Source organism: Muntiacus reevesi, chromosome 1, assembly GCF_963930625.1.
Source record: "Muntiacus reevesi chromosome 1, mMunRee1.1, whole genome shotgun sequence".
Taxonomy (NCBI): domain Eukaryota; kingdom Metazoa; phylum Chordata; class Mammalia; order Artiodactyla; family Cervidae; genus Muntiacus; species Muntiacus reevesi.
The window spans coordinates 86,009,624-86,029,714 of NC_089249.1; the positions used below are offsets into that span (position 1 = coordinate 86,009,624).

Consider the following 20,091-nt stretch of genomic DNA (forward strand, 5'->3'; position numbering starts at 1 on the left):
TCCAACTCCAGCCCCAGGACAGAGTCCTGATGTTGGGGCAACAGAGGAACCCTAGCTTTTCAAGTGGTGCTCCCAGGTGACCTCCTAGCTGCTGTCATAGAAGGCAGCCTTGGGAGACCAGTCATACTGCTTCTGGTCCCTCTGGCTGCCTGTGGATGGAGGAGATCAGGGAGGCCTTCAAGGTATAAAAGGGCTCCAACAGAGGAGCCTAATGGTCAGGCACCCTCTCTCTGTCCCAGAGCCAATCTTTGAGTTTAGCGTTGGCACTCTCCCCCCCAACCACACAATGAAATCTTAAACACAAACTCAGTATAAAACCATATCAGGACTTCCCTGGTGGTCCAGAGGTTGAGAATCCACCTGCCAATGCTGGGGACACAGGTTCAATCCCTGGTCCGGGAAGATCCCCCCTCCCCCGTGCCATGGGGCAACTAAGTCCATGAGCTGTAACTGCCAAGCCCACAGGCTGCAGCTACTGAATCCTGAGAGCCTAGAGCTCTGTTTGAGGAGCCACCACAAGGAGGAGTCCGTGCGTGGCAGCTAGAGAAAACCTCTGCACAGCGACGAAACCCAGTGCAGCCAAAATAATAATAATATAAAACCAGATCAATTCAAAACCACAGAGGTGAAGGCCCAGAAGCCCCACCACCTGCTCTCTCCCTGGGCCCACACTCCACGTCCTGGAGTGCACGTGTGCGTGCTACGTCGCTCAGTCGTGCCTCACTCTTTGTGACCCTTTGGACTGTACCCCGCCAGGCTCCTCCGTCCATGGGATTCTCCAGGCAAGAATACTGGAGTGGGTTGCCATGCCCTCCTCCAGGGGATCTTCCCATCCCAGGGATCAAACCCGTGTCTCCTGCGTCTCCTGCATTACAGGTGGATTCTTAACTACTGAGCCTCTGGGGAAGCCCCTCCATATCCTTACTATGTGTCTAAACTTGAGACTCTGGGAAGAATCTGAAAATCACTGCTCTGGGGCAGAAAGTCTGGCAGGCACCAGACTGAGATGGGAGCTGCCGGTTGTGTGAATGATTGAGCATAGGGATGTGGTGCAGGGACTGATTTACCAACAGGAACCAGGAGGAAAGACAGCGGTGGTGGTGGTGCTGGGCAAAGAGCACCAGATTGGGACCCAAGAGGCCCAGAGTCTGAGCTGGACTCCACCCCTTACTCGTCCTATTATCTTGAGCATTTCACATAACCTTCCTGGGCCTCAGTCTACTTATCTGTAAACTGGGATAATAATATTGACTCCAGAGGGTCACTGTAAGCATGATATCTAACACAGCAGATTTCAGTAAATATTCAGTTCAGTTTGGTTGCTCAGTCATGTCCAACTCTTTGACCCCATGGACTGCATCATGCCAGGCTTCCCTGTCCATCACCAACTCCCAGAGCTTGCTCAAACTCATGTCCATCGAGTCGGTGATGCCATCCAACCATCTCATCCTCTGTCATCCCCTTCTCCTCCTGCCTTCAATCCACAGCCTTGTCTAACTAACTCAGTAAACACTGGCCAGACCCAAAGGAATTGATGAAAACTGGAGCCTCGAGTTAAACATCCCTCCCTTCGGGCTAATGTCAGACTCATCACAATACTGGCCACAAAGAAACTGTTAAGAGATGCTAGTCTGCTCCTCACTGGAAACCTGATAAGGATACAGGGCTCAGCTCCTGATTGGCTGGGGCCTGTGAAGCCATCCCAGGGGACAGGCCAGCTTGAATGAGTTGAGCCTCCAGAGTTATAGTCTGTTATCCAGCAACATTACTGAGGGCAAGAACATTAGTGTGTTAAGACTCAAGTGATTCAGAACACCAGCGGGCTGTGGGCTGCCAGATTTATCCAGAAACCCACACGTGTACCTGTGGCTCAAGCATGTCAGCAGCTGCTCTAGGGGTCTCCAAGGTTCCTTCTAGGCCTGTGCTGGCATAGATGGGCTCTTCCCTCACCCATCCCCACTCACACACCACGTGCTGTTGGGAAGCCACCTGGCTAAGCTCCCCCTTCCCTAAGTGACAAGACAGCCACAAAGGGAGGGAGGAAAAGGGATGGTCCATCCCCAGCATCTGAGCACAAGAAGGTCTCTCCTTACAGCTCCTGTGGCATGATGGGGTCAGGTCTTAAATCCTAATACCCTACAGAGGGTCAGATAACAGTCATCCCATTAACAGCCTAACTGGGTTTCCCAGGTGGCACTAGCGGTAAAGAACCTGCCCGCCAATGCAGGAGACATAGAGACGTGGGTTTGATCCCTGGGTCGGGAAGATTAGCTTGAGGAGGGCATGGCAACCCACTCCAGCGTTCTTGCCTAGAGAATCCCGTGGACAGAGGAGCCGGGCAGGCTACGGTTCAGGGGGTCACACAGAGTCAGACGTGACTGAGCGCACACATAGCAGCCTGATTAGTGGTTAACAACCTGGTGACAGATCAGGAACAGGGGAAGACCCCAGGTGCTGGGAGAGAAGAGGGTGATAAAAATAACATCTACAGGCTTTACTGTTCTGCTCAAGTTGGCCCAACCACAACAACTCAGGGTCCCCCACGCCTCCTGGTCCACTCTATGTCCTTTTTTTAAAAAGACCTTTTGGATGTGGAACATTTTTAAAGACTTTATTGAATTTGTTACAATACTGCTTCTGTTTTCTGTTTTGGTTCTTTGGCCAAAAGGCATGTGGGATCTTAGCTTCCCAGCCAGGGATGGAACTTGCAACCCCTGCATTGAAAGGTGAAATCTTAACCACTGGACCTCAAGGGAAGTCCCATCTTTATGACTTTAGGTTGTTCTCCCAAGTTACTGTAACAAACCCAGTCCTTAAAAATTTGGCACCATTACCTATGATCACTCACACAGTGAACTCATGGCCAGGGCCATTTCACAGTTTAAAGAAACTGGTAGCCCACTGGGGTGATGTATACTCAGAGATATGAGGGCTCAAAGAGCATCTGTGTCTGTGTTCACATTCCCTCTTCACTTGCTGGCCAGGTTGTTATCTGGTCTTGCAAGTGTATCTGCAGTGATGGGGACTCACTCTCGCCTGAGACCACTTATTCGTAACTCTGCCTCTCCAGCCTGCACTCTAGTGCTCCTTCCTGGATCTGCTTCTCAGAGAGCGTGACTCTTCTATACGACTTCCCTTTGGCTATTTCAAGGCCTCCCCTGTGACTCCCACATCTTGATGAGCTCAGAGATCCTAGTGCCTCCACCCTTTCTTAGGAAGCACAGATGTGTGGGCTCCCCTCCTGTCATCCTATCTCCCAAGTTTCACAGTCTTGCAGAACATGGGGTTTTGGACTGCTCAAATACTCATACCAGGAGTTGATCAGTACAGTACAGAGCATGAAGAATGTTTTGAAACAAGTTATCTTCTTTTAACGCTGCCAAGAGTCACAGAACCTTTTCTATCAACCATGTCACTATTAATCACATTGTACTGTTGTCAACTAAAAGGCCTCCTCTTCTGGAAAAGCCTTTATGAACACCTCTACACCCAAGTCTACTTGCTCTGGGGCCTCATATGTGGGGCACTGACATGTATTCCAATTAAATGTCCTATTAGGGTGCCCAACTATTCTAGGCTTCCTATGCCTCTCAGGACCTAAGTCTGAATGTTTAAGTATTAATTCCCTCTGCTTCCTGTCATCCACAAATGACACATCATCCAGGCTGTTGATGAGGACAGTGAGTAAGGCAGAGCCCTGCACCATCCTGAACCAATCCCCCTGCAGACTGACATGAATACATCCTTCAGCCAGTTACTAAACCCTCAGCACCGATCTCATGATCTCCATCTTAATCTCAAAGGTATCATGAAAGGCCTCACCAATGTGTGCTAAAGTCCACATTCTACAAACGATCTAAAATGTTCATCGTTGAGGTAATAACCAAATAAAAGCAATTTATCCCTTCAAAGGAATTCCATGCAACAGTTTAAAAATATAGTAAATCTATTTATTCCAAGACATATATTTTTATCTTAAAAACATGCACAACATTCTACTGTCTCTAGGCTAAAACTCCTCTATAGGTACAGAACTGTACCTGTATCCCAGAAGCCTGTATTCCATGTAAATACATAGAAAAAGTCTGAGATGACATATATCAAACGGATGTTACCTGAGGAAACTCGGATTGGGATGGTCATCTAGGAGACCTTTATCTAAATTTCAATTTTTATGAGAATGCATTCACTTATTACATGATTATAATTTTAAATAGTCAAGATAAATACATCTAGGGTGTCCCATGATATTACAAGTTTACTACTGATTTCCAAAGAGAGGCCAAGACTAGTTTGAAACAACTTGTGTTTAGTAAATACTCATCCTGCCTGGAGGCTGATAAATCATCTTTTTAACAATTTGTTCAAGAATCTTCCTTCCTTGGCCTTTAGAAAATTTTGCTCTCTGCAACTGCTCAAACATCAACCAAGGTTCAGATGATGCAGGTCAGTGATTTCTCTGCACTGAGATATGATTCAAAATGTGTCAGATCCAGAAACCTGTTAGAGAGCTGGATCAAAGTAAGCAGCTGAGTCCAAAAAGAGGCCACTTTGGGCCAGTGGGAAAGAACCAGAGCCAGGCTGCTTTTGAGGGGCTGGGGTGTATGTGGGGTGGGGGTACATTCCAAGGTGTGTTTCAGGTTTACAAAGAACATGTACCAGAAGCAAAACAGTCTAGTGACCCTCCAGAGACATCTGGACAGAAGAAACCCCCAGGGAAGCAGATATATGTTGCAACACAAAAAAGGTACCCACACCCTCAAAACCATGCTGGGAATAGAGCATACGGGAATGTGGTATGTGCTACGCCCAGAGACACAGATGAGCACTCATATGCAGGGTCTGGACCTCTCTGAGCTGAGCCCTGTCAGTCACATCTGCTGCTGATGCTCAAGGTCCTGTATCCCTCTGTGCCTCTGGAAAGCAGCCAGGGCTGCGGTTAAGTAGCTGAGTGCGCCAAAGAAACAGACAAGCTTACCAATCACTTCAATTATTCAGGAAACAAGATGGCCTCGCACGTGGTTCATTGGTAAAAAATCCATCTGCCAAGGTGGGATTCTATCCCTGGGTAGGGAAGATCCCATTGAGGATGAAATGGCAACCCACTCAAGTATTCTTGCCTGAGAAATCCCATGGACAGAGGAGTCTGGTGAGCTACAGTCCATGGAGTCTAGAGAGTCCAATGCAACTGAGCGACTGAGCACGCATGCACGCTAAAAGAACAGACAAGCTTATCAATCACTTCAATTACTCAGGGAACAGGGTAGGGTTTTTTGCCTGGCTTAAGTCACCACAAAAGTCTCCTGTCCTTGACAATGAGTCCTGCCAAGCTAGAAGAGCCCAGTGTACTGTGGTACCCTACGGGAGGGGAGCACACGTGATAGACTGACCGCTGGGCCTGGCAACCATCCCAAAGTCACCGCATCATCAGTGAAGCACTCACGTGTTCGGCTACATGTGCCCTGAGTTTTACTGAACCCCTGACCCCTGCTTTTAGATGATCAGAATTTTCCAGGAGCTGAACTTTCACCCTGAGCCCTCACAAACAAGGAAAAAGAAGAGAGTACTCCCTGTGGCTTGCACAAAGGACATGGTTTTGGTCTGCTTCCATGATCAATGGATCCTGGGGGGCCATGCCCCTTCTCATAGGGAGCCAGAATAAAGTATCTCTTCTTCCTGGTGCTAAAGCTCAGCAGAGATGTCTGGCTGACTTCAATCAATAGGATAAGTAGAGAAGATGTAGACTGTGGTACAAAGGGATGCCCACCTGGTCCTTGTTCACCACCCATTTGCTATGAGCCCTTAGCAAAAACTTAACAAAATTCAGAGGTTGATATAAAATTAAGGGTCAATCTATAAGGTCTCTCCTAATGTAAAGTGAGGACATATAGAAAGGAAAGAGCAAGGGAAAAAGGGAAAATTCCTTACAGCTTTATGGAAATGTTTCTAGATCTGAAATAATCTGATTTTCAAAACCCTCTTCCTTAACGTTTCCTGGCTGTTGTTTGAACCCACAAGCCCTCTCTCCACAGCCACAGTAAACATGGAGATGCCCGCCCAGCTGCCACACCTCTCTCGCCCACTTGGGCACCCTGTGGGTCTCCCCTCTCTTGGTACAGCCTTCTGGATGGGTCCCCAGGGTAGGGGCTGGGGAGCGGCACTGCTTCTGATGACGACCCTCCCTCAACCAGAAGAACTACCGAGCTCCAAGTGCAGGATAAGACAGAGCCTTGGTGGGCGGTGGGGTCAGGGAAGATTCCTGAGGAGTGTGTGAGTTTTCCCAGCCACTGTGGGCACTATGATCTTTTCACAGTGTGTGAAAGTGTGAGTTGCTCAGTCGTGTCCAACACTTTGTGACCCCCTGGACTGTAGCCCGCCAGGTTCCTCTGTCCATGTGATTTCTCAGGCAAGAATACTGGAGTGGGTTGCCATTCCCTTCTCCAGGGGATCTTCCTGCCCCAGGGATTGAACCCAGGTCTCTGGCATTACAGGCAGATTCTTTACCATCTGAGCCACCAGGGAAGTCCCTCACAGTGTATAGGGAAGCGCCTTTCAATCTCTTCTGGACTATGGAGCAGGGCTAGAAGATGGACAGCAAGGGCTCTGCTGCAAGGTTACAAATTTGCTCCAGTTTTCTGAATTATCACAGGAGACAGAAGCAGCAAAACAAGGAGGCCCTCACAGAAGGGGAGGAAAGGATAGGCAGGATAAAACTCTCTGCTTCATGGGGACTCAGGGCAAGTACTCATCCCAGAGCTGAAGGATCTCCACCAAGTATTCCCAGATGCTGAGTTCAAGGGTCTAGGTCGGTGGGCCCATGTCCCCTCCTTCCCTGGCTTTACCACCCATTTACTCAGGGGCTCTTAAGGGGGCATCAGATTTTCCTAGGACAAAGCCTTCAGCTTCTCTCAAGCAAAGCTGCCTCTTCCAAAACTGCCACAGGAAGCCCCACATCAAAGAGGTCTGGCGACCTCGTACCTTCATTCCAAAGGACTGCATCCGGGTGGCCACCTCTTTCCCAATTCTGCCCAGGCCAAGGATTCCTAGGACCTTTCCATTCAGCTCGGTTCCCATGAACTGCAAACAGGGAAAGAAGCTCAAGTCAGCGCCTGCAGTAGACCGTGGACACCGACCCACGCAGGGGGAGGCAAGGCCAGCCGCTTACCTTCTTCCGCTCCCACTTGCCATCCTTCATAGATGCCGCCGCCTGAGGAATCTGCCTGCAAGGACAGACACATTCAGCAGGCCCACCCAGACCCCATCAGCCCAGGAAGGAGGCACAGTGTGAAGACTGCACGGCTACTACATCTGCTGGACATCCCCTGATGAAGACAAGCTCAAGATAGGTCTGGGGGCTCAGGTTCAGAAATACCGAGGATGGACAAAGGGGTGTAGCAGGAGGACCCCTTGACAAGACCTGGCTTGGAGCCCTGGGATTGTCTCCAGCCAAATGTCTGGGAGGAGGTTCTGAGTCCATCTCAGTTGCTTGAATATTGGCCTCAGTGACTCCAGGCATGTAAAAAGCAAAAGCTAATCCTCCAGCATTTGTAGAGATAATGAAACGGTGTATTGGGGGATTTTAACACCAAATGTTCCAGAAGCACAAATATTTCCATTTTCTTATTTCATTCAGAGCTACAACCTACGACATCTTCCTCTATATCAGGGGATAGCTGAATACTTACTCTCCCTCGAGAGTAAGACTACACTGGGGTGAGCAGGTGCTATGTCTAGACACTTCCAACGACCATAGTACCTCCTGTCTCACCACACACACACACACACACACACACACACACACACACACACACCTCACAAGCTCCACAGCCTATCTCCTCCTATCAGCCAACATGGAGGTCTGAGTCTCCACGTGTTTTTCAGAGTGGACAAAGGAAATTAGGGCAATGTGAGAAATCAGAGGCAAGATATGTTATGTGGATCAAGGTCTTTCAGGCTCTTCTGGAAGTGAGAAAGGAAGAGATAAGAAGCAATGTTTAAATATCAGCTCATTTAATGCTCACAATAACTGCATGGCAGGGGTGGGGGGGAGAGTTGGGGGGAGATTGTAGGCACTGGGGATTAAACACCTTGCCCAGCACCACTCAGCCAGAAGTATCAGAATGAATTCAAAGCCAAGGAAGGCATCCCCACTAGTCAGCCTCCTAAGTATTTCAATGCAGACTTTCCTGCCGGGCATAAAATTCAGCGGTATATATGTGTCTGCATGTGCGAGAGTGAAAACCAGAGATTCCAAGATAACTGTTCCATATTTCCACTTCCCTGAGTTCCTATACAAAGCTTTCTTTCCGGTCTACACGTTACCAGGCACAGACTTCCATCTGAGGATGAGGTTGACGGAGAACCTGCCCTACCGTCACAGTCCCACGAACTCACAGGCAACCTCAACAAAGCACATGGAAGAAGCCCCATCTCGCTGCTCTGGCCCATCGGGCCTCACTTCAAGAAGGACAATGTCCCCACATCGCTGAGAACAATGACTTGCCGCGAGGAAGCAAAGCCCAACTGATCAAACCCGACGGAGACAGAGCCCCCACCTGCCTCCTCCTGTCCTCTCGCCCCCCGACCTCTGCCCACCTGGCTGCCCGGTGCCACCTGAGGCACGTGTGCGGCACCCGAGGACATAGGAAACCCCCGCAACCTCCCTCTGGGCGCTCCACCCAGCTGGTCACGGGGCTTTCCAGGCCCTAACCCTGCGGGGTCCTCAGCAGGCCAGTGTGAGGATGGCCACATGTGGGCAGAAGACCTCCCGGGAATTAAATAGAGACCGACCTGACTTACAAGAGGAGGAAAGCAGGCAGAACAGTGAAGTCTGCCTTTGTTGCATTCTCCTCACTGTCCTTCCCTGTCCTTGCTCTTCTCCAGCGCCTCAGGGCCAGGCATCTAGATGAAGTCCCCCAGCGCAAGGCCCATCCCGGCCTGCCCTCCACCCACATTGCCCAGGGCTCTCAAAGTCACTGTCCACCCACGCGACCCTGCTACTGCTGCCTGGCTGGGAAAGCAGACTGATTAAACCAGCACACAGTGAGTTATGAGACTGGTGATTCCCTCTTACAGGGTGCTCCTTTATTAGTTTTGATGCATCTTTGATGACTGAGGTCATGACGAGTGATTGGGAACCTAAATCATACCACTTTACCAACTCCTTTAAGTAAAGTTGGTCATGGAATAGGAGGGAAACTATTCCTGACTCCCAAGGGAACATCACCTCCGGAAAAAAAATGTGAGAGAATTAGAAAGCGGCACTGGGATCCTTCCCTCGTCTTCCAAAAACACAAACAAACAAACACCACTGAATTTAATAGTACACGTGACACCAGGGCATCGGGCCTCAACACTTCTCTAGATGTTCTGAGAGATCCAAACAGCCAGCGCAGGGGCACCTTCCGGACCAGATCCCTTCTGCTGGGCAATTCTCCCTATTCCTCCCTTTTTCCAACCTCCTTTCCTCTTCACTGACTGGTGAGTATCAGTGAAGACCTAAGATCTCAGGTAGAAATCTTGGGGAAGAGTTAGAGCAAAGGTGAATGCCCTCAGACCATCTCCCAGGTCTTGAGAAGGGGAAAGAATCATTTATGAGGCCCAGAAGGTTTCAGGCCTGAGTAGAGAAGTAAGGGGTCCTGGCTGCCTGGGTTCCCTGGTTTAAGGATCCACGGATCTGCGAAGGGACCCAGAGCATCTTTCTGCCGGTCCACTGGCTCCTTGCCCTTCCCAATGACCCACTACCTGTTCAAGAGCAGGGGCTCAGTCACTTTACCACCCAACGCAGTAAGACTCGTGTACATTTGTGCAATATTCATTGACCTCTAGGCTGTCCCCTCTCTTCAAGAGATTTGACCCTTTGAGATCTCCTGTGTTATGAACCCACAGGTCATGCCTGGTTCCAGGGATCCCAGGGAAGCTTTCTATTCCATTCCCTTACATATAGATCTGCAAGGACAGTAACAGAGGTAAGCCCCAGGAGAATCAGCCTGCCTGAGGAATCCAGAGAGAGCTTTTTGGATGAATTAACACTCGAGCTTTACCTTGAAGGGCAGTTTTAAGAGTTAAAGGAAGAAATGGCAGGGACGGATACCCAGGCGGCAGAAACAGCATTTGTGAGGCTTCGAGATCAGAGAAGGCTTCGTGTGTGTGTGGACACCTACTGCTGTGACTGGCGCAGGGGATGGGTGTGGAGAGCGGACGTTGAGTACGGAGAAAGAGAAGATCACCCACGTATTTATTTTCTCCAGGGGCCTGCTCCCAGGTAATGAACGTGAGATCCAGGATAATGAGTGATCAGTGGAGGACTGACAGCCTTGAAGGTTCTTAGCAGCCTGCACATCACCAGGCTGAAGTGTTTCTAAGTTTCTCTGGGTCATTTTGCTTAGGGAGTCATAATAACTGACAGACCACAGAGAGTAACTTTCCTCAGAAGTTAGGGACTCACTTACCTGGCGAGACACATGATCATTCCACAGGTGAGCTCCGCAGCACTGAGGCTGTTCCCGTTGGGGGTACTATGCATGAAAAAAGAGGGGGGTCATCTGTCAGCCAGACCAGGATTCCCACTCCTGTCCCTGTGGAAAGCCTCCAGTGCACCCCGAGCTTGCTCTCCTGCTCCATGAGCTTACCAGTTCTTTATTTCTCTTGTTTAGCTTTATGGGTTATTTCTTTACATTTAAAAAAACTGAAGTACAGCTGATACACAACATTATATAAGTTAAACATGTACAATATAGTGATTTACAATTTTAAAGGTTCACTCCATTTATATCTATTATAAAATACTGTCGCTACCCTCCACGTTGTATAATATATCCTTGTAGCTTATTTTATACCTAATAGTTTGTATATCTTAACTCCATACCCCTATGTTGCCCCTCCCTCCCACTGGTAACCACTAGATTGTTCTATGTATCGGTGAGTCTGTTTCTTTTTTGTTGTATTCACTAGTTTGCTATATGTTTTAGATTTCTTACATGTGATATCACACAGTATTTGTCTTTCTCTTTCTGATTTATTTCCTAATGCCCTCCAAAATCATCCAGGCTACTACAAGTGGCAAAATTTCATTCTTTTTACAGCTAACATTCTATTATATGGGCTTCCCAGAATGGCTCAGTGGTAGAGAATCCACCTGCCAATGCAGAAGACATGTGTTCAATCCCTGGGTTGGGAAGATCCCCTGGAGTAAGAAGTGGCAACCCACTCCAGTATGCCTGCCTGGAGAATCCCATGGACACAGAAGCCTGGTGGGCTACAGTCCATGGGATCACAAAGAGTCAGATACAACTTAGAGACTAAACAACAGCATTTCATTGTGTGTGTGTATATATATATATGTCACATCTTCTTTATCCATTCATCTGTCCATGGACACTTAGGTTGCTTCTGCATCTTGACAATTGAAATAATGCTGCTATGAGCACTGGGGTACATGTATCTTTTCAAATTAGCATTTTTGTTTTTTTTCCCAATGTACCTAGGAGTGAGGTTGCTGGGTCATGTTTTCAGTTTTTTGAGGAAGATCCATATTGTTCTCCACTGTGGCTACACCAATTTACATCCCCACCAACAGTGTATAAGTGTTCCCTTCTTTCTACATTCTCTCCAACATTTTGAGCATACTTGTTCTTAATGCAAACCCCCAACCCCATGCCACCAGCCCCGAGTTCTGTGATGTACTCCTGCCCTAAACCCGAAGTTGGAAGAAAACCCTTTTGCCCTGGCTTTATGTTTTCCTGAGGAGGGACCCCCATTCGAGAAACACACCTGGCCTTTCTCTACCCAGACTTACTTCTCCCGAGGCAGAGAAGCATCTCATTAGATGGGGAGAAATGTGTGTGCCTCAGCCCTTATCTGACTTCTCTTATTTCAGGACCTATCTGCCTACAGAAAGTGCAAATCTCTGCTGCTCCAAGCCATCAAGCTTTTATTTTATCGGGTACAGTTGATTTACACTGTGGTGTTACTTTCACACTTCTGTACCTGTGACAGAGGCAGAGGGTGGCCCTTTGACCACAGACTTTTATCAAGTTGCCCAACCTGGCTTTTATTAGGAACAAAGCTAATGTTTTTATCTTTTCCTATTGGACTTCTCCTTCTATTTCTCAACAAGTTTTGCACTGAGAAACTTTCCTCACATGATAAATCAAAGGGCAATGTTGATTCTACCCATTTTGCAGAAAAGAAGATAGAGATAAAACCCATGAAACTATTTTTCTTTTCTCAAAAGATTTCCCTTACTGTTTTTAAACTATTAACACACATGTTTACCCTTTATGCCCTCTACTGGGTCTTTCTTCTCTGGAAATGAAGGTTATAAGGAGAAAAAAGGTCAAGATATTCTATTTTTAAAAAATTAAAAATCAAGATAAAAGGATTCTCAGAGTCTGTCTTTCTAAGAAAACCTGGCTTCCTGTCACCCCCAGCTAATGACCAGACTACACAGGATATGGGAGGAGGTGCTGGGGCCAGGGGGCTGGTGCTTCTGGATCCAGGGCAAGACTGAAGGATGGGTTGCGTGTGTGTTCTCAGTCACTCAGTCGTGTTCAACTCTTTGTGACCCCATAGACTGTAGCCCTCCAGGTTCCTCTGTCCATTGGATTTTCCAGGCAAGAACACTGGAGTGGGTTGCCATTTCCTCCTCCTGGGGATCTTCCCAACCCAGGGATCGAAGCCACGTTCTCCTGCATTGGCAGATGGATTCTTTACCAGTGAGTCACCTGGGAAGCCCGGAGGATGCTACCGGTTAACATCGCTTCTGCTGGATACTGACCTCAGGCCGATAACCAGGTCAGTTAACCCCTACCCTACAAAGGGAAGTGGAGAGGAGGGAGGGGAAGGTCTTGACGATGATGAGGCTCCCAAGGGAAGAAAAAATGGAGGACGGAGAAGTGGACAGGGATAACCTTGCTATTCCATCTTATGTCAGAGTGGTGTCAGAAATAAGGGTTGCCTAGCTGCAGTCCATGAGGTCGCTAAGAGACGAACTTGACTGAGCGACTTCACTTTCACTTTTCACTTTCATGCATTGGAGAAGGAAATGGCAGCCCACTCCAGTGTTCTTGCCTGGAGAATCCCAGGGACGGGGGAGCCTGGTGGGCTGCTGTCTGTGGGGTTGCACAGAGTCAGACACGACTGACGTGACTTAGCAGCAGCAGCAGCAGCACTGGTATGCTGCCATGACCTTTGCCATGAGTTTCTGCAAAAAACAGCTCTGAGGAGGACCCCTTCCTTCTTGGCCCTGGAGTCTGAAAGAGAAACTGGGGTCCCTCCCCAGAAGAGCCCAGGGAAGAGAAGAAGAGAAAGAGTGGGCAAGTCTGTCTACTAGCAAAGGCTGTGCTGCAGCCCAAGAACCATCATCAAGTGGAGCTGCAGAACCGGGCTCCACACGGAACCACAGAGGGGGAGGGGCAGGGCCTCAGCAGAGACTGAGACAAATCCACTAAGGTTCTTCTGACTCCTCAGCCAGGCTGCAGGCGTGCAAGCATATGTGGGGTGTGTTTGTGAAGCATTTTGAGATTACCAAGACAGCCTCCATGTCAAAAACCCGGGAAACCACTAAACTGTAAGCTCCGACCTGCCCCCACCCTATCTGTTCTCAGCCTGGAGCAGGCAGCCTCCTGGACCCCCTTTTGACTCTACAGGCATCTCCTCCCTCCACGCAGTCAGTCTCCACACTCACTCCCACCACCTCCACGACTTACTTCATGACCAGGATGCCCTTTCTGGTTGCGGCCTCCAGATCCACGTTGTCCACTCCCGTGCCAGCCCTGCCCACCACCTGCAGCTTCTCCGCCGCGTTGATGATGTCAGAGGTCACCTTGGTGGCCGAGCGGACAATAAGGCCTTCACAGTCCTGAGGCAGAAAAAGAAACATCTGGATCCACAGAGTTGGTCTTTGTATGGCCTCTCTGTCCAAGGTGGGAGTCCCTGTAGGCTGGCTGACGCTGGATACATTCAAGGAAAGGAAGGCGTGTGTATGCGCCTTCGCCAACAGTCAGGCTTGGGTTCAAATCCAAGCTCCAGCCCTGATGAGCTAAGACTCTGAGCTTCGGCCTCCTCAGGTGTGTGAGGAGGAAATGAGACAGGACAGGTACAACCCCTGGCACGATATCTGGCCCTGCTCAAGGGACATCACTTCCTTCATCAGACATGGAGCTACTGATGGGGTGAGGTGGGATCAGATTCTACTTTGTGAGCCCCTATGCCTGGTACACAGAAGGCACTCAATAAATGTTGGTCAGCTGAATGACTAAGTGAAGTTAATAAAAGGCAAATGATCAAAAGAAAAACATTTCCTAAAATAGAAACCACAGTAGAGGAAAGGGGAGAAAACAATTAAGCTGGTTCACAGTTGCTAAGAAAACCAGGCAATATTAGACTAAAACTAAACCTATGTGAAAAATCAGACTTTTTGTATTCATCACAGCCATTTTACCTGGGCTATGCCAGACCTGGGGACAATCGTCCTTAGGCTTGTCCAGCATCTGATGCTTTCTTCTGCAGAATAAGGACGCTGTGCCAAATACTCAGCAAGAAGGCCCAGGAACCGGAGCAGGAGAGCAAATGCACACTCTGCCCAACGCTGGCTGTCCCAGGTTTGGTTGACGAGCAAGCTGCAAGGCTGTCTGCATAAGCAGCAAGCTGGGAACCAGGAGGCTGGGGCTCTAGGCCCTGTGCTGCCAATGACATGCTGGGTCACTGTGCCAAGTTATGTCACCCCCACCCCTGTAACACAAGAGCATTGGAATAGACAACTGATCTGAAACCTGTAACTTGCCCTGCATTTCCCCAGTGGGGCACCCAGCTGGATCCCATGAGAACCTTTTCTCTTCCCTTCCCACCACATGGATTCCAAAGACAAAGAGGGGTTATTGGCATCTGGCTTCTAGGGTAAGGGCCCACACTGTGTATACTGTGTACAAGTCCAGAGCCTAGGAACAAGTTTGGACAAGTTATATGCAGGGAGAACAGAGAGTTCTTTTCCCTCCACGGAGGGGAGAGGAGAAAAAAAGCTTACTCTGCAGTCTACTTAGATCTGGAGGGCTTCTCAACACTGGGATGATTCTTTAGAAAAGGCTGAAGAACTACTTCTCTGGAGGTGTGAATGTTTCATGCACGCTCACTGGCTGGCGCTCTGCCAGACCAGAGAGCGCCGCATCGAGGACCCTTCACCAGCACTCCACACCCTTTCGTGTCTGTGGTTCTGAAATAGAATGCTCCTTGAATACTCTCTCCAAAGCTGCCAGCCCTCCCCCAAACCCTGGGAATCTTCCCCGCAGGGCAGACTGACTGCAGAAGAGCATATAGACTCCCCAGGAGTCCACCCCATCGCTGCAGACTCCAAGGACAAGCACAGAAACAGCATGGAGTTTTTAACAAGCAGAGCCTCTCTCTGTGGAAGGATCTGACTTAGGGAGATTTATTCTACAGTCTCTCTGTTTTCTTCAAGGGTGTGTCCCAGCTTTCTCTGAAGCCACGAGGTCTGAAGAGCCTCCAGTCAGACCAGCTGAGATGTACAGGCAGAGCTCACCCATCCCAAGTGAGAATCTGCCTTTGCAGACCCCCATTCAGCAGACACTGGTCCCATACGATCTGGACATCCCTGTGGCCAGAGTTCACAAGCTTGCAAGGCCTCTTATACCCTCAGCTACTTCTGTTTCTGTTCATTCAAACACAGCATCAGTTAATTCATTCAAGGGAATTCCCTGGGGATCCAGCGGTTAAGACTCTGCACTTCCACTGCCAACAGCCCAGGTTCAATACCTGGTCAAGGAACTAAGATCCTACAGGCCACACGTTGTGCCCCACCCACCCACCCACCCAAAAAAAGTTAGGATTCAGTCAATCTGCACACATTTACTGAGAGTCTGCACTCCCAGGCACCGTCCCCCTCAGGCCCCCTGCCATCCCTCTGAGAAGTGGCTCCCTGCTCTCCCCACCTCTCCTCTACTTCTGCAAACGGCAGCCCACATCCTCTCGGAAGTTTGCTGTGGTTGTAACTTTCTTCTGCAGCATCCCAAGGTCCCCTCTGGCACTCCTGTGATGGGAATCTCAACACCACACCCACTCTGCTGTCCGCTGTTCTCTGCTCTGTGTGTGCCGTATCAGTGTATGACAGCTGGCTGGAATAGGCATTCGCCACACTTGGTTTTCCTTCCTACTCCCAGTCCCCTCAGTGGCCTCAGAGCTGGAAAACAGCAGGACCCTGTTCTGCCGGATTTATGGCTGTTCCAGACAAACTATGCCAACTCAGCAGTGGAAAACCATTCATGTTCCTCAAGTTTATACATGCTTCCTTTCCCAAGGAGGACAGGCTTAGACTTGGGGGTGATTTCAGCATTCCTCCTGCCTCACAACTGAACAACCAAACGACTAAAGACACATGCACGCGCTGACTTATGTAATAGGGGCAGCCAAAGAAAGTCTCCAGACTATGTTCCCCTGGCTACAGAGAATGCAGGTAGGCACTGTTTTGCACAATATATGTGATCCTCATTAAGTAGATGGCTATGTAACCTTTGGAAATCAAATCCTAGTGTAAAAGCTGGAAACGTGCTATTTTAAAAGAGCCTTTCAAAACATGGACTGTTGCATGGAAATTTATTCCCTTCTTTTGCTTTCTTAAAATTCAGCGATAAAGATACTAAGGTACCTCAGGAAGTTAAATACATTACCAGCCTGCGTTTAGTGGATTCTGACCAGCATTGTTATTTAATGAAACAGAAGAAAATATCAGAATACAGTACATATAGTATGGGTGTTCTTTCATGAAGCTTGAGTGTATGCGTGTACACATATGTGTGTGTGTACTGAGTTACGGTGTAAAGTGAATTTGCTATTGTGGGTCATGGTCAAAGTCTAAAACCACTGATATGTGGTAAGACAACATTTATTATTAGACTTGTATAAGATGATAGAAGAGGGGTACACAGTCTAAGTAAGAGTTTTGTTGAGTTCCAACAAGAAGCTTTATTATTTCAAGCCGGTGTTTTCCAAACTTTTGACTAAGACCCACAGTAACAAACACACTTAGCCTTACTATCTGTATTGCTCTCTGATATTTACTTTTTTCTTTTTAATGCTAATCACGACCCATTAAAGGGACTTCAATACCCACTAATGAGCTGTGACTTGCTTCAAGTCTGAAAAGCATGGTTCTGGGGAATGATTGTACTTCCTGACCACGGAGCGAGAGAGAACAAACCGTGCCTGCCCAGAATACCAAGGAGTGTGAAGGGAGGCGAGGCGTGGTTCTGGCAACCTGCTCCAGCTTCTTTCGGTATGAAAAAGGTTTAAACGGGGGAGGCCAGGGGCCACTAACCCAGATACCTCTCCACTCAGAATAACAACAGGTAGCTTGGATAGGAGTCCTTTCACTGGCCCACGGAGACTAACCTGTATTCCAAACTTAAGTGTTTTTTTTTACAGAGACAGACAGGAAAACTGGGCACGCCCAAATCCCTCAACAATGTAGCCAACAAACACCTCTCTTCCTGCCAGGAGTTTGCAGTGCCTTTAAAACATCCTCGAGGTCCCAGCCCCCGATTCCCAGTTAACCTCCCAACATTCTTGAACCCTGCAACTAGTGACCAAGGGCTCCCATTCTTGTCAGTTCCACTCTTACTCACCACTCCCTCATCCCACCCTACCCCAGGGGTACAGGATTTTCATTTCCACAAGAAAGCTGGAAAGCCCCTGACTCCCATCCACACTTCCCAGCCAGGTGGTCTGGTGGAGGTGAGGATCTAGAGACCACTACACTACCTACTGGCCAATGCCCAGAGCCAAAGCCACTGCTACCATCCGCACAAAAGGGGAGGTGATAAGTGAAGCGCCTGTCTTCCATTCACTCCGAGGGTGCTCCAAGGATCAGCTCCTGAGTCCTTGACCCCCACCAAGTCAAGGTTGATCACCCTCTTCTCTGCCTGAGCAGAGGTGGAGCAGGCAGGGGCTTAGGCTCCTGATGGTCTCATTTAGCACTCAAGTACTGTGTTATCTGGTCACTAGCTTCACAGTCTGTTAACCAGGCTCCCTAACCTGCTGACAAGCTTCTGGAAGATAGGAACCAGTCAGAAACTTCTCTGAGTACAAGAAAGGGGCTGGATACAGTAGGGGCAGGAGCCGACAAGGGTTCCCAGGGGAAACCCAGCAGGAGATACAAAGGCAGTTAGGAGGACCGTATGATTGCCTCACCGCAAGAGCAACAGCTACCAGCTCTGTGGTTTGATTTAAGGGACTCTCGGAGCAGTGAAGGATGGAGGGGTGGATCCGCGCTGAGTCTGGCTGAAGTTGGTAGGAGGCTACAATGCCGGGTGTGGGAGTTGGGGGACAAGGGAGAATGCAGCTGGACGGGTGGGGTGGAGACACCTGGGCGCTGGGTGCAGTCCGGACGTAAGAAGTGCGGGAACGGGAGTGAAGAGTTCCCAAAATAAATGTTATAAGCCTAGACGAGGTTACCAAATCGCGCAGGGATTTTACAAACAAGATAAAGAAAGATCCGAAGTAGACGGCACTAATTACATAACACGACAAGCGGTGATATGCTCCTTAGAAAGATTTGCTAAGAAATACAGGTCTCCTGGGAGCGTTTGGGAGCGGATTCTCCACGGATCTGGCCATACCTTGCCGCGCCGAGGCCAAAGGTGAGGCCATCGCCGAAACCGCTGGCGGAGACAGCGGTCACGGCCGGCGCGGGGATCTCGGGCGCCCCCCATCACCCGCCCCTCTTTCCTCCGAGCGCTCCCAAGAGGCCGAGGGGCGGTGAAAACTCTCAGTAGTCTTGCATCATACTAAAGGCGGGTATGGCGTTTGCTGCTCCAGCCCGGCCGCTTTCCCTGCAGCTTCTGGGGGAGCTTGCTGGAGCAGCCACGGGACAGGCTGGACTCCGCCAGCGTCCCCCAGGGAAGGCAGGACTTGGCTGGGCGAGCCAGGGCTGGGCCGGCCAGGGAAGGCTCCCCGGTCCCTGAGTTCCAAGAAAGAAAGCCACTTTGGCGCCCCTCCCCCCGGCACCCCCGCGCGAGGCAGGAGAGACGGCGCCAGACTGCCAGGGCCACCGTGCGCAAAGGCCCTGGGGAGCCGCGCTGGCACCCCGCGGGCAGCCTGCACTTTGCAGTGTTGGCGGGAGGCGTTCCAACGTGAAACACGCGGTTGCAAACTGAACGGAAAGTTTGCATCCTGCAGCTTGCAGACGTTGGTTCCTCCCTCCTTCTCCCTCCACCTTCCCCAGCCCCCAAACTCGGGAGACCCCCAAGACTGACACCAGGTAGGACGTGAGGGTGGGGCGCGCTGGGCCGAGTGTGTCAACCACTGTCCACGGAGGATGCCACACAGCCCTTGTCTTTCTCACGCTCGGCTAACCTGCAGCTCGGCTATCAGCTCCTCTTTGCTCAGGTTCTGCTTCTCCACCACCTGCAGCCCTCCATCTTGCAGGATCTTCCGGCAGCAAGGGTCCAGGCTATCACTGATAAGCACTTTCCGTAGATTTGCAAAGGCCATTGCTGGAGTTGGCCCTGGAATCTGCAGCTTTTCCTGGGCAGAAGCACCTAAGGCGAAACGCGGCTGCTTCGACTGGCGGGCTTCAGTAACTGAGCAGGATTCGCGATTGGACAGAAACTCTCCAACTCTCTGTGACTCCGCCCCCTCGTCGTGGCTCAGAGTCTTCAGATCTCCTCCCACTTTATTATCCTCTGGAGACAGTTTCTCAATCTCAGCCAAAGCATTTATTTCTCTATACCTGGTGAGCAGACAGAAGCATTTTTTGCTGAGTAGCTGATTCATATCTGAAATAAGTTGAGATATATTTGCTCTCATCATGAGAGAAGTATTATTTCCTCTTCACTTTCCTCTTAAGCACCTAACTCTTTAACAAGCATTTATTAACGCACCTACTATGGGCAAGACAAGGTGCTGGATGCTGAACGGGCTCGAATTTTAAAAAGACATAGCTTCTTTCCTCTGGTGGCTAACATCCGAGAGTACCAAAGACACAGATGTGGAAAGTTAAATAATAGAAAGCAATAGGGAACTGTTTCTAAAACCTCACAAAACCATGATTAATTCCAAATGAATGATGCAATGAAAATT

At 49.4% G+C, this 20,091-nt stretch overlaps 1 protein-coding gene across 1 annotated transcript in view; it reads right to left on the reverse strand.

Moving 5' to 3' along the window:
* PHGDH (phosphoglycerate dehydrogenase) overlaps window positions 1–19,582 on the reverse strand; it is a 31,251-nt gene extending 11,669 nt beyond the window's left edge. The window contains exons 1-5 of the mRNA XM_065927093.1: window positions 19,366–19,582; window positions 13,710–13,861; window positions 10,452–10,517; window positions 7,166–7,220; window positions 6,979–7,077 (exon numbers count right to left, since the gene is read on the reverse strand). Of these exons, the coding sequence (XP_065783165.1) occupies window positions 6,979–7,077; window positions 7,166–7,220; window positions 10,452–10,517; window positions 13,710–13,861; window positions 19,366–19,503 (510 nt within the window). The 5' untranslated portion in view covers window positions 19,504–19,582. The remainder of the gene's footprint in view (window positions 1–6,978; window positions 7,078–7,165; window positions 7,221–10,451; window positions 10,518–13,709; window positions 13,862–19,365) is intronic.
* Between the last annotated feature and the right edge of the window lie 509 nt (window positions 19,583–20,091).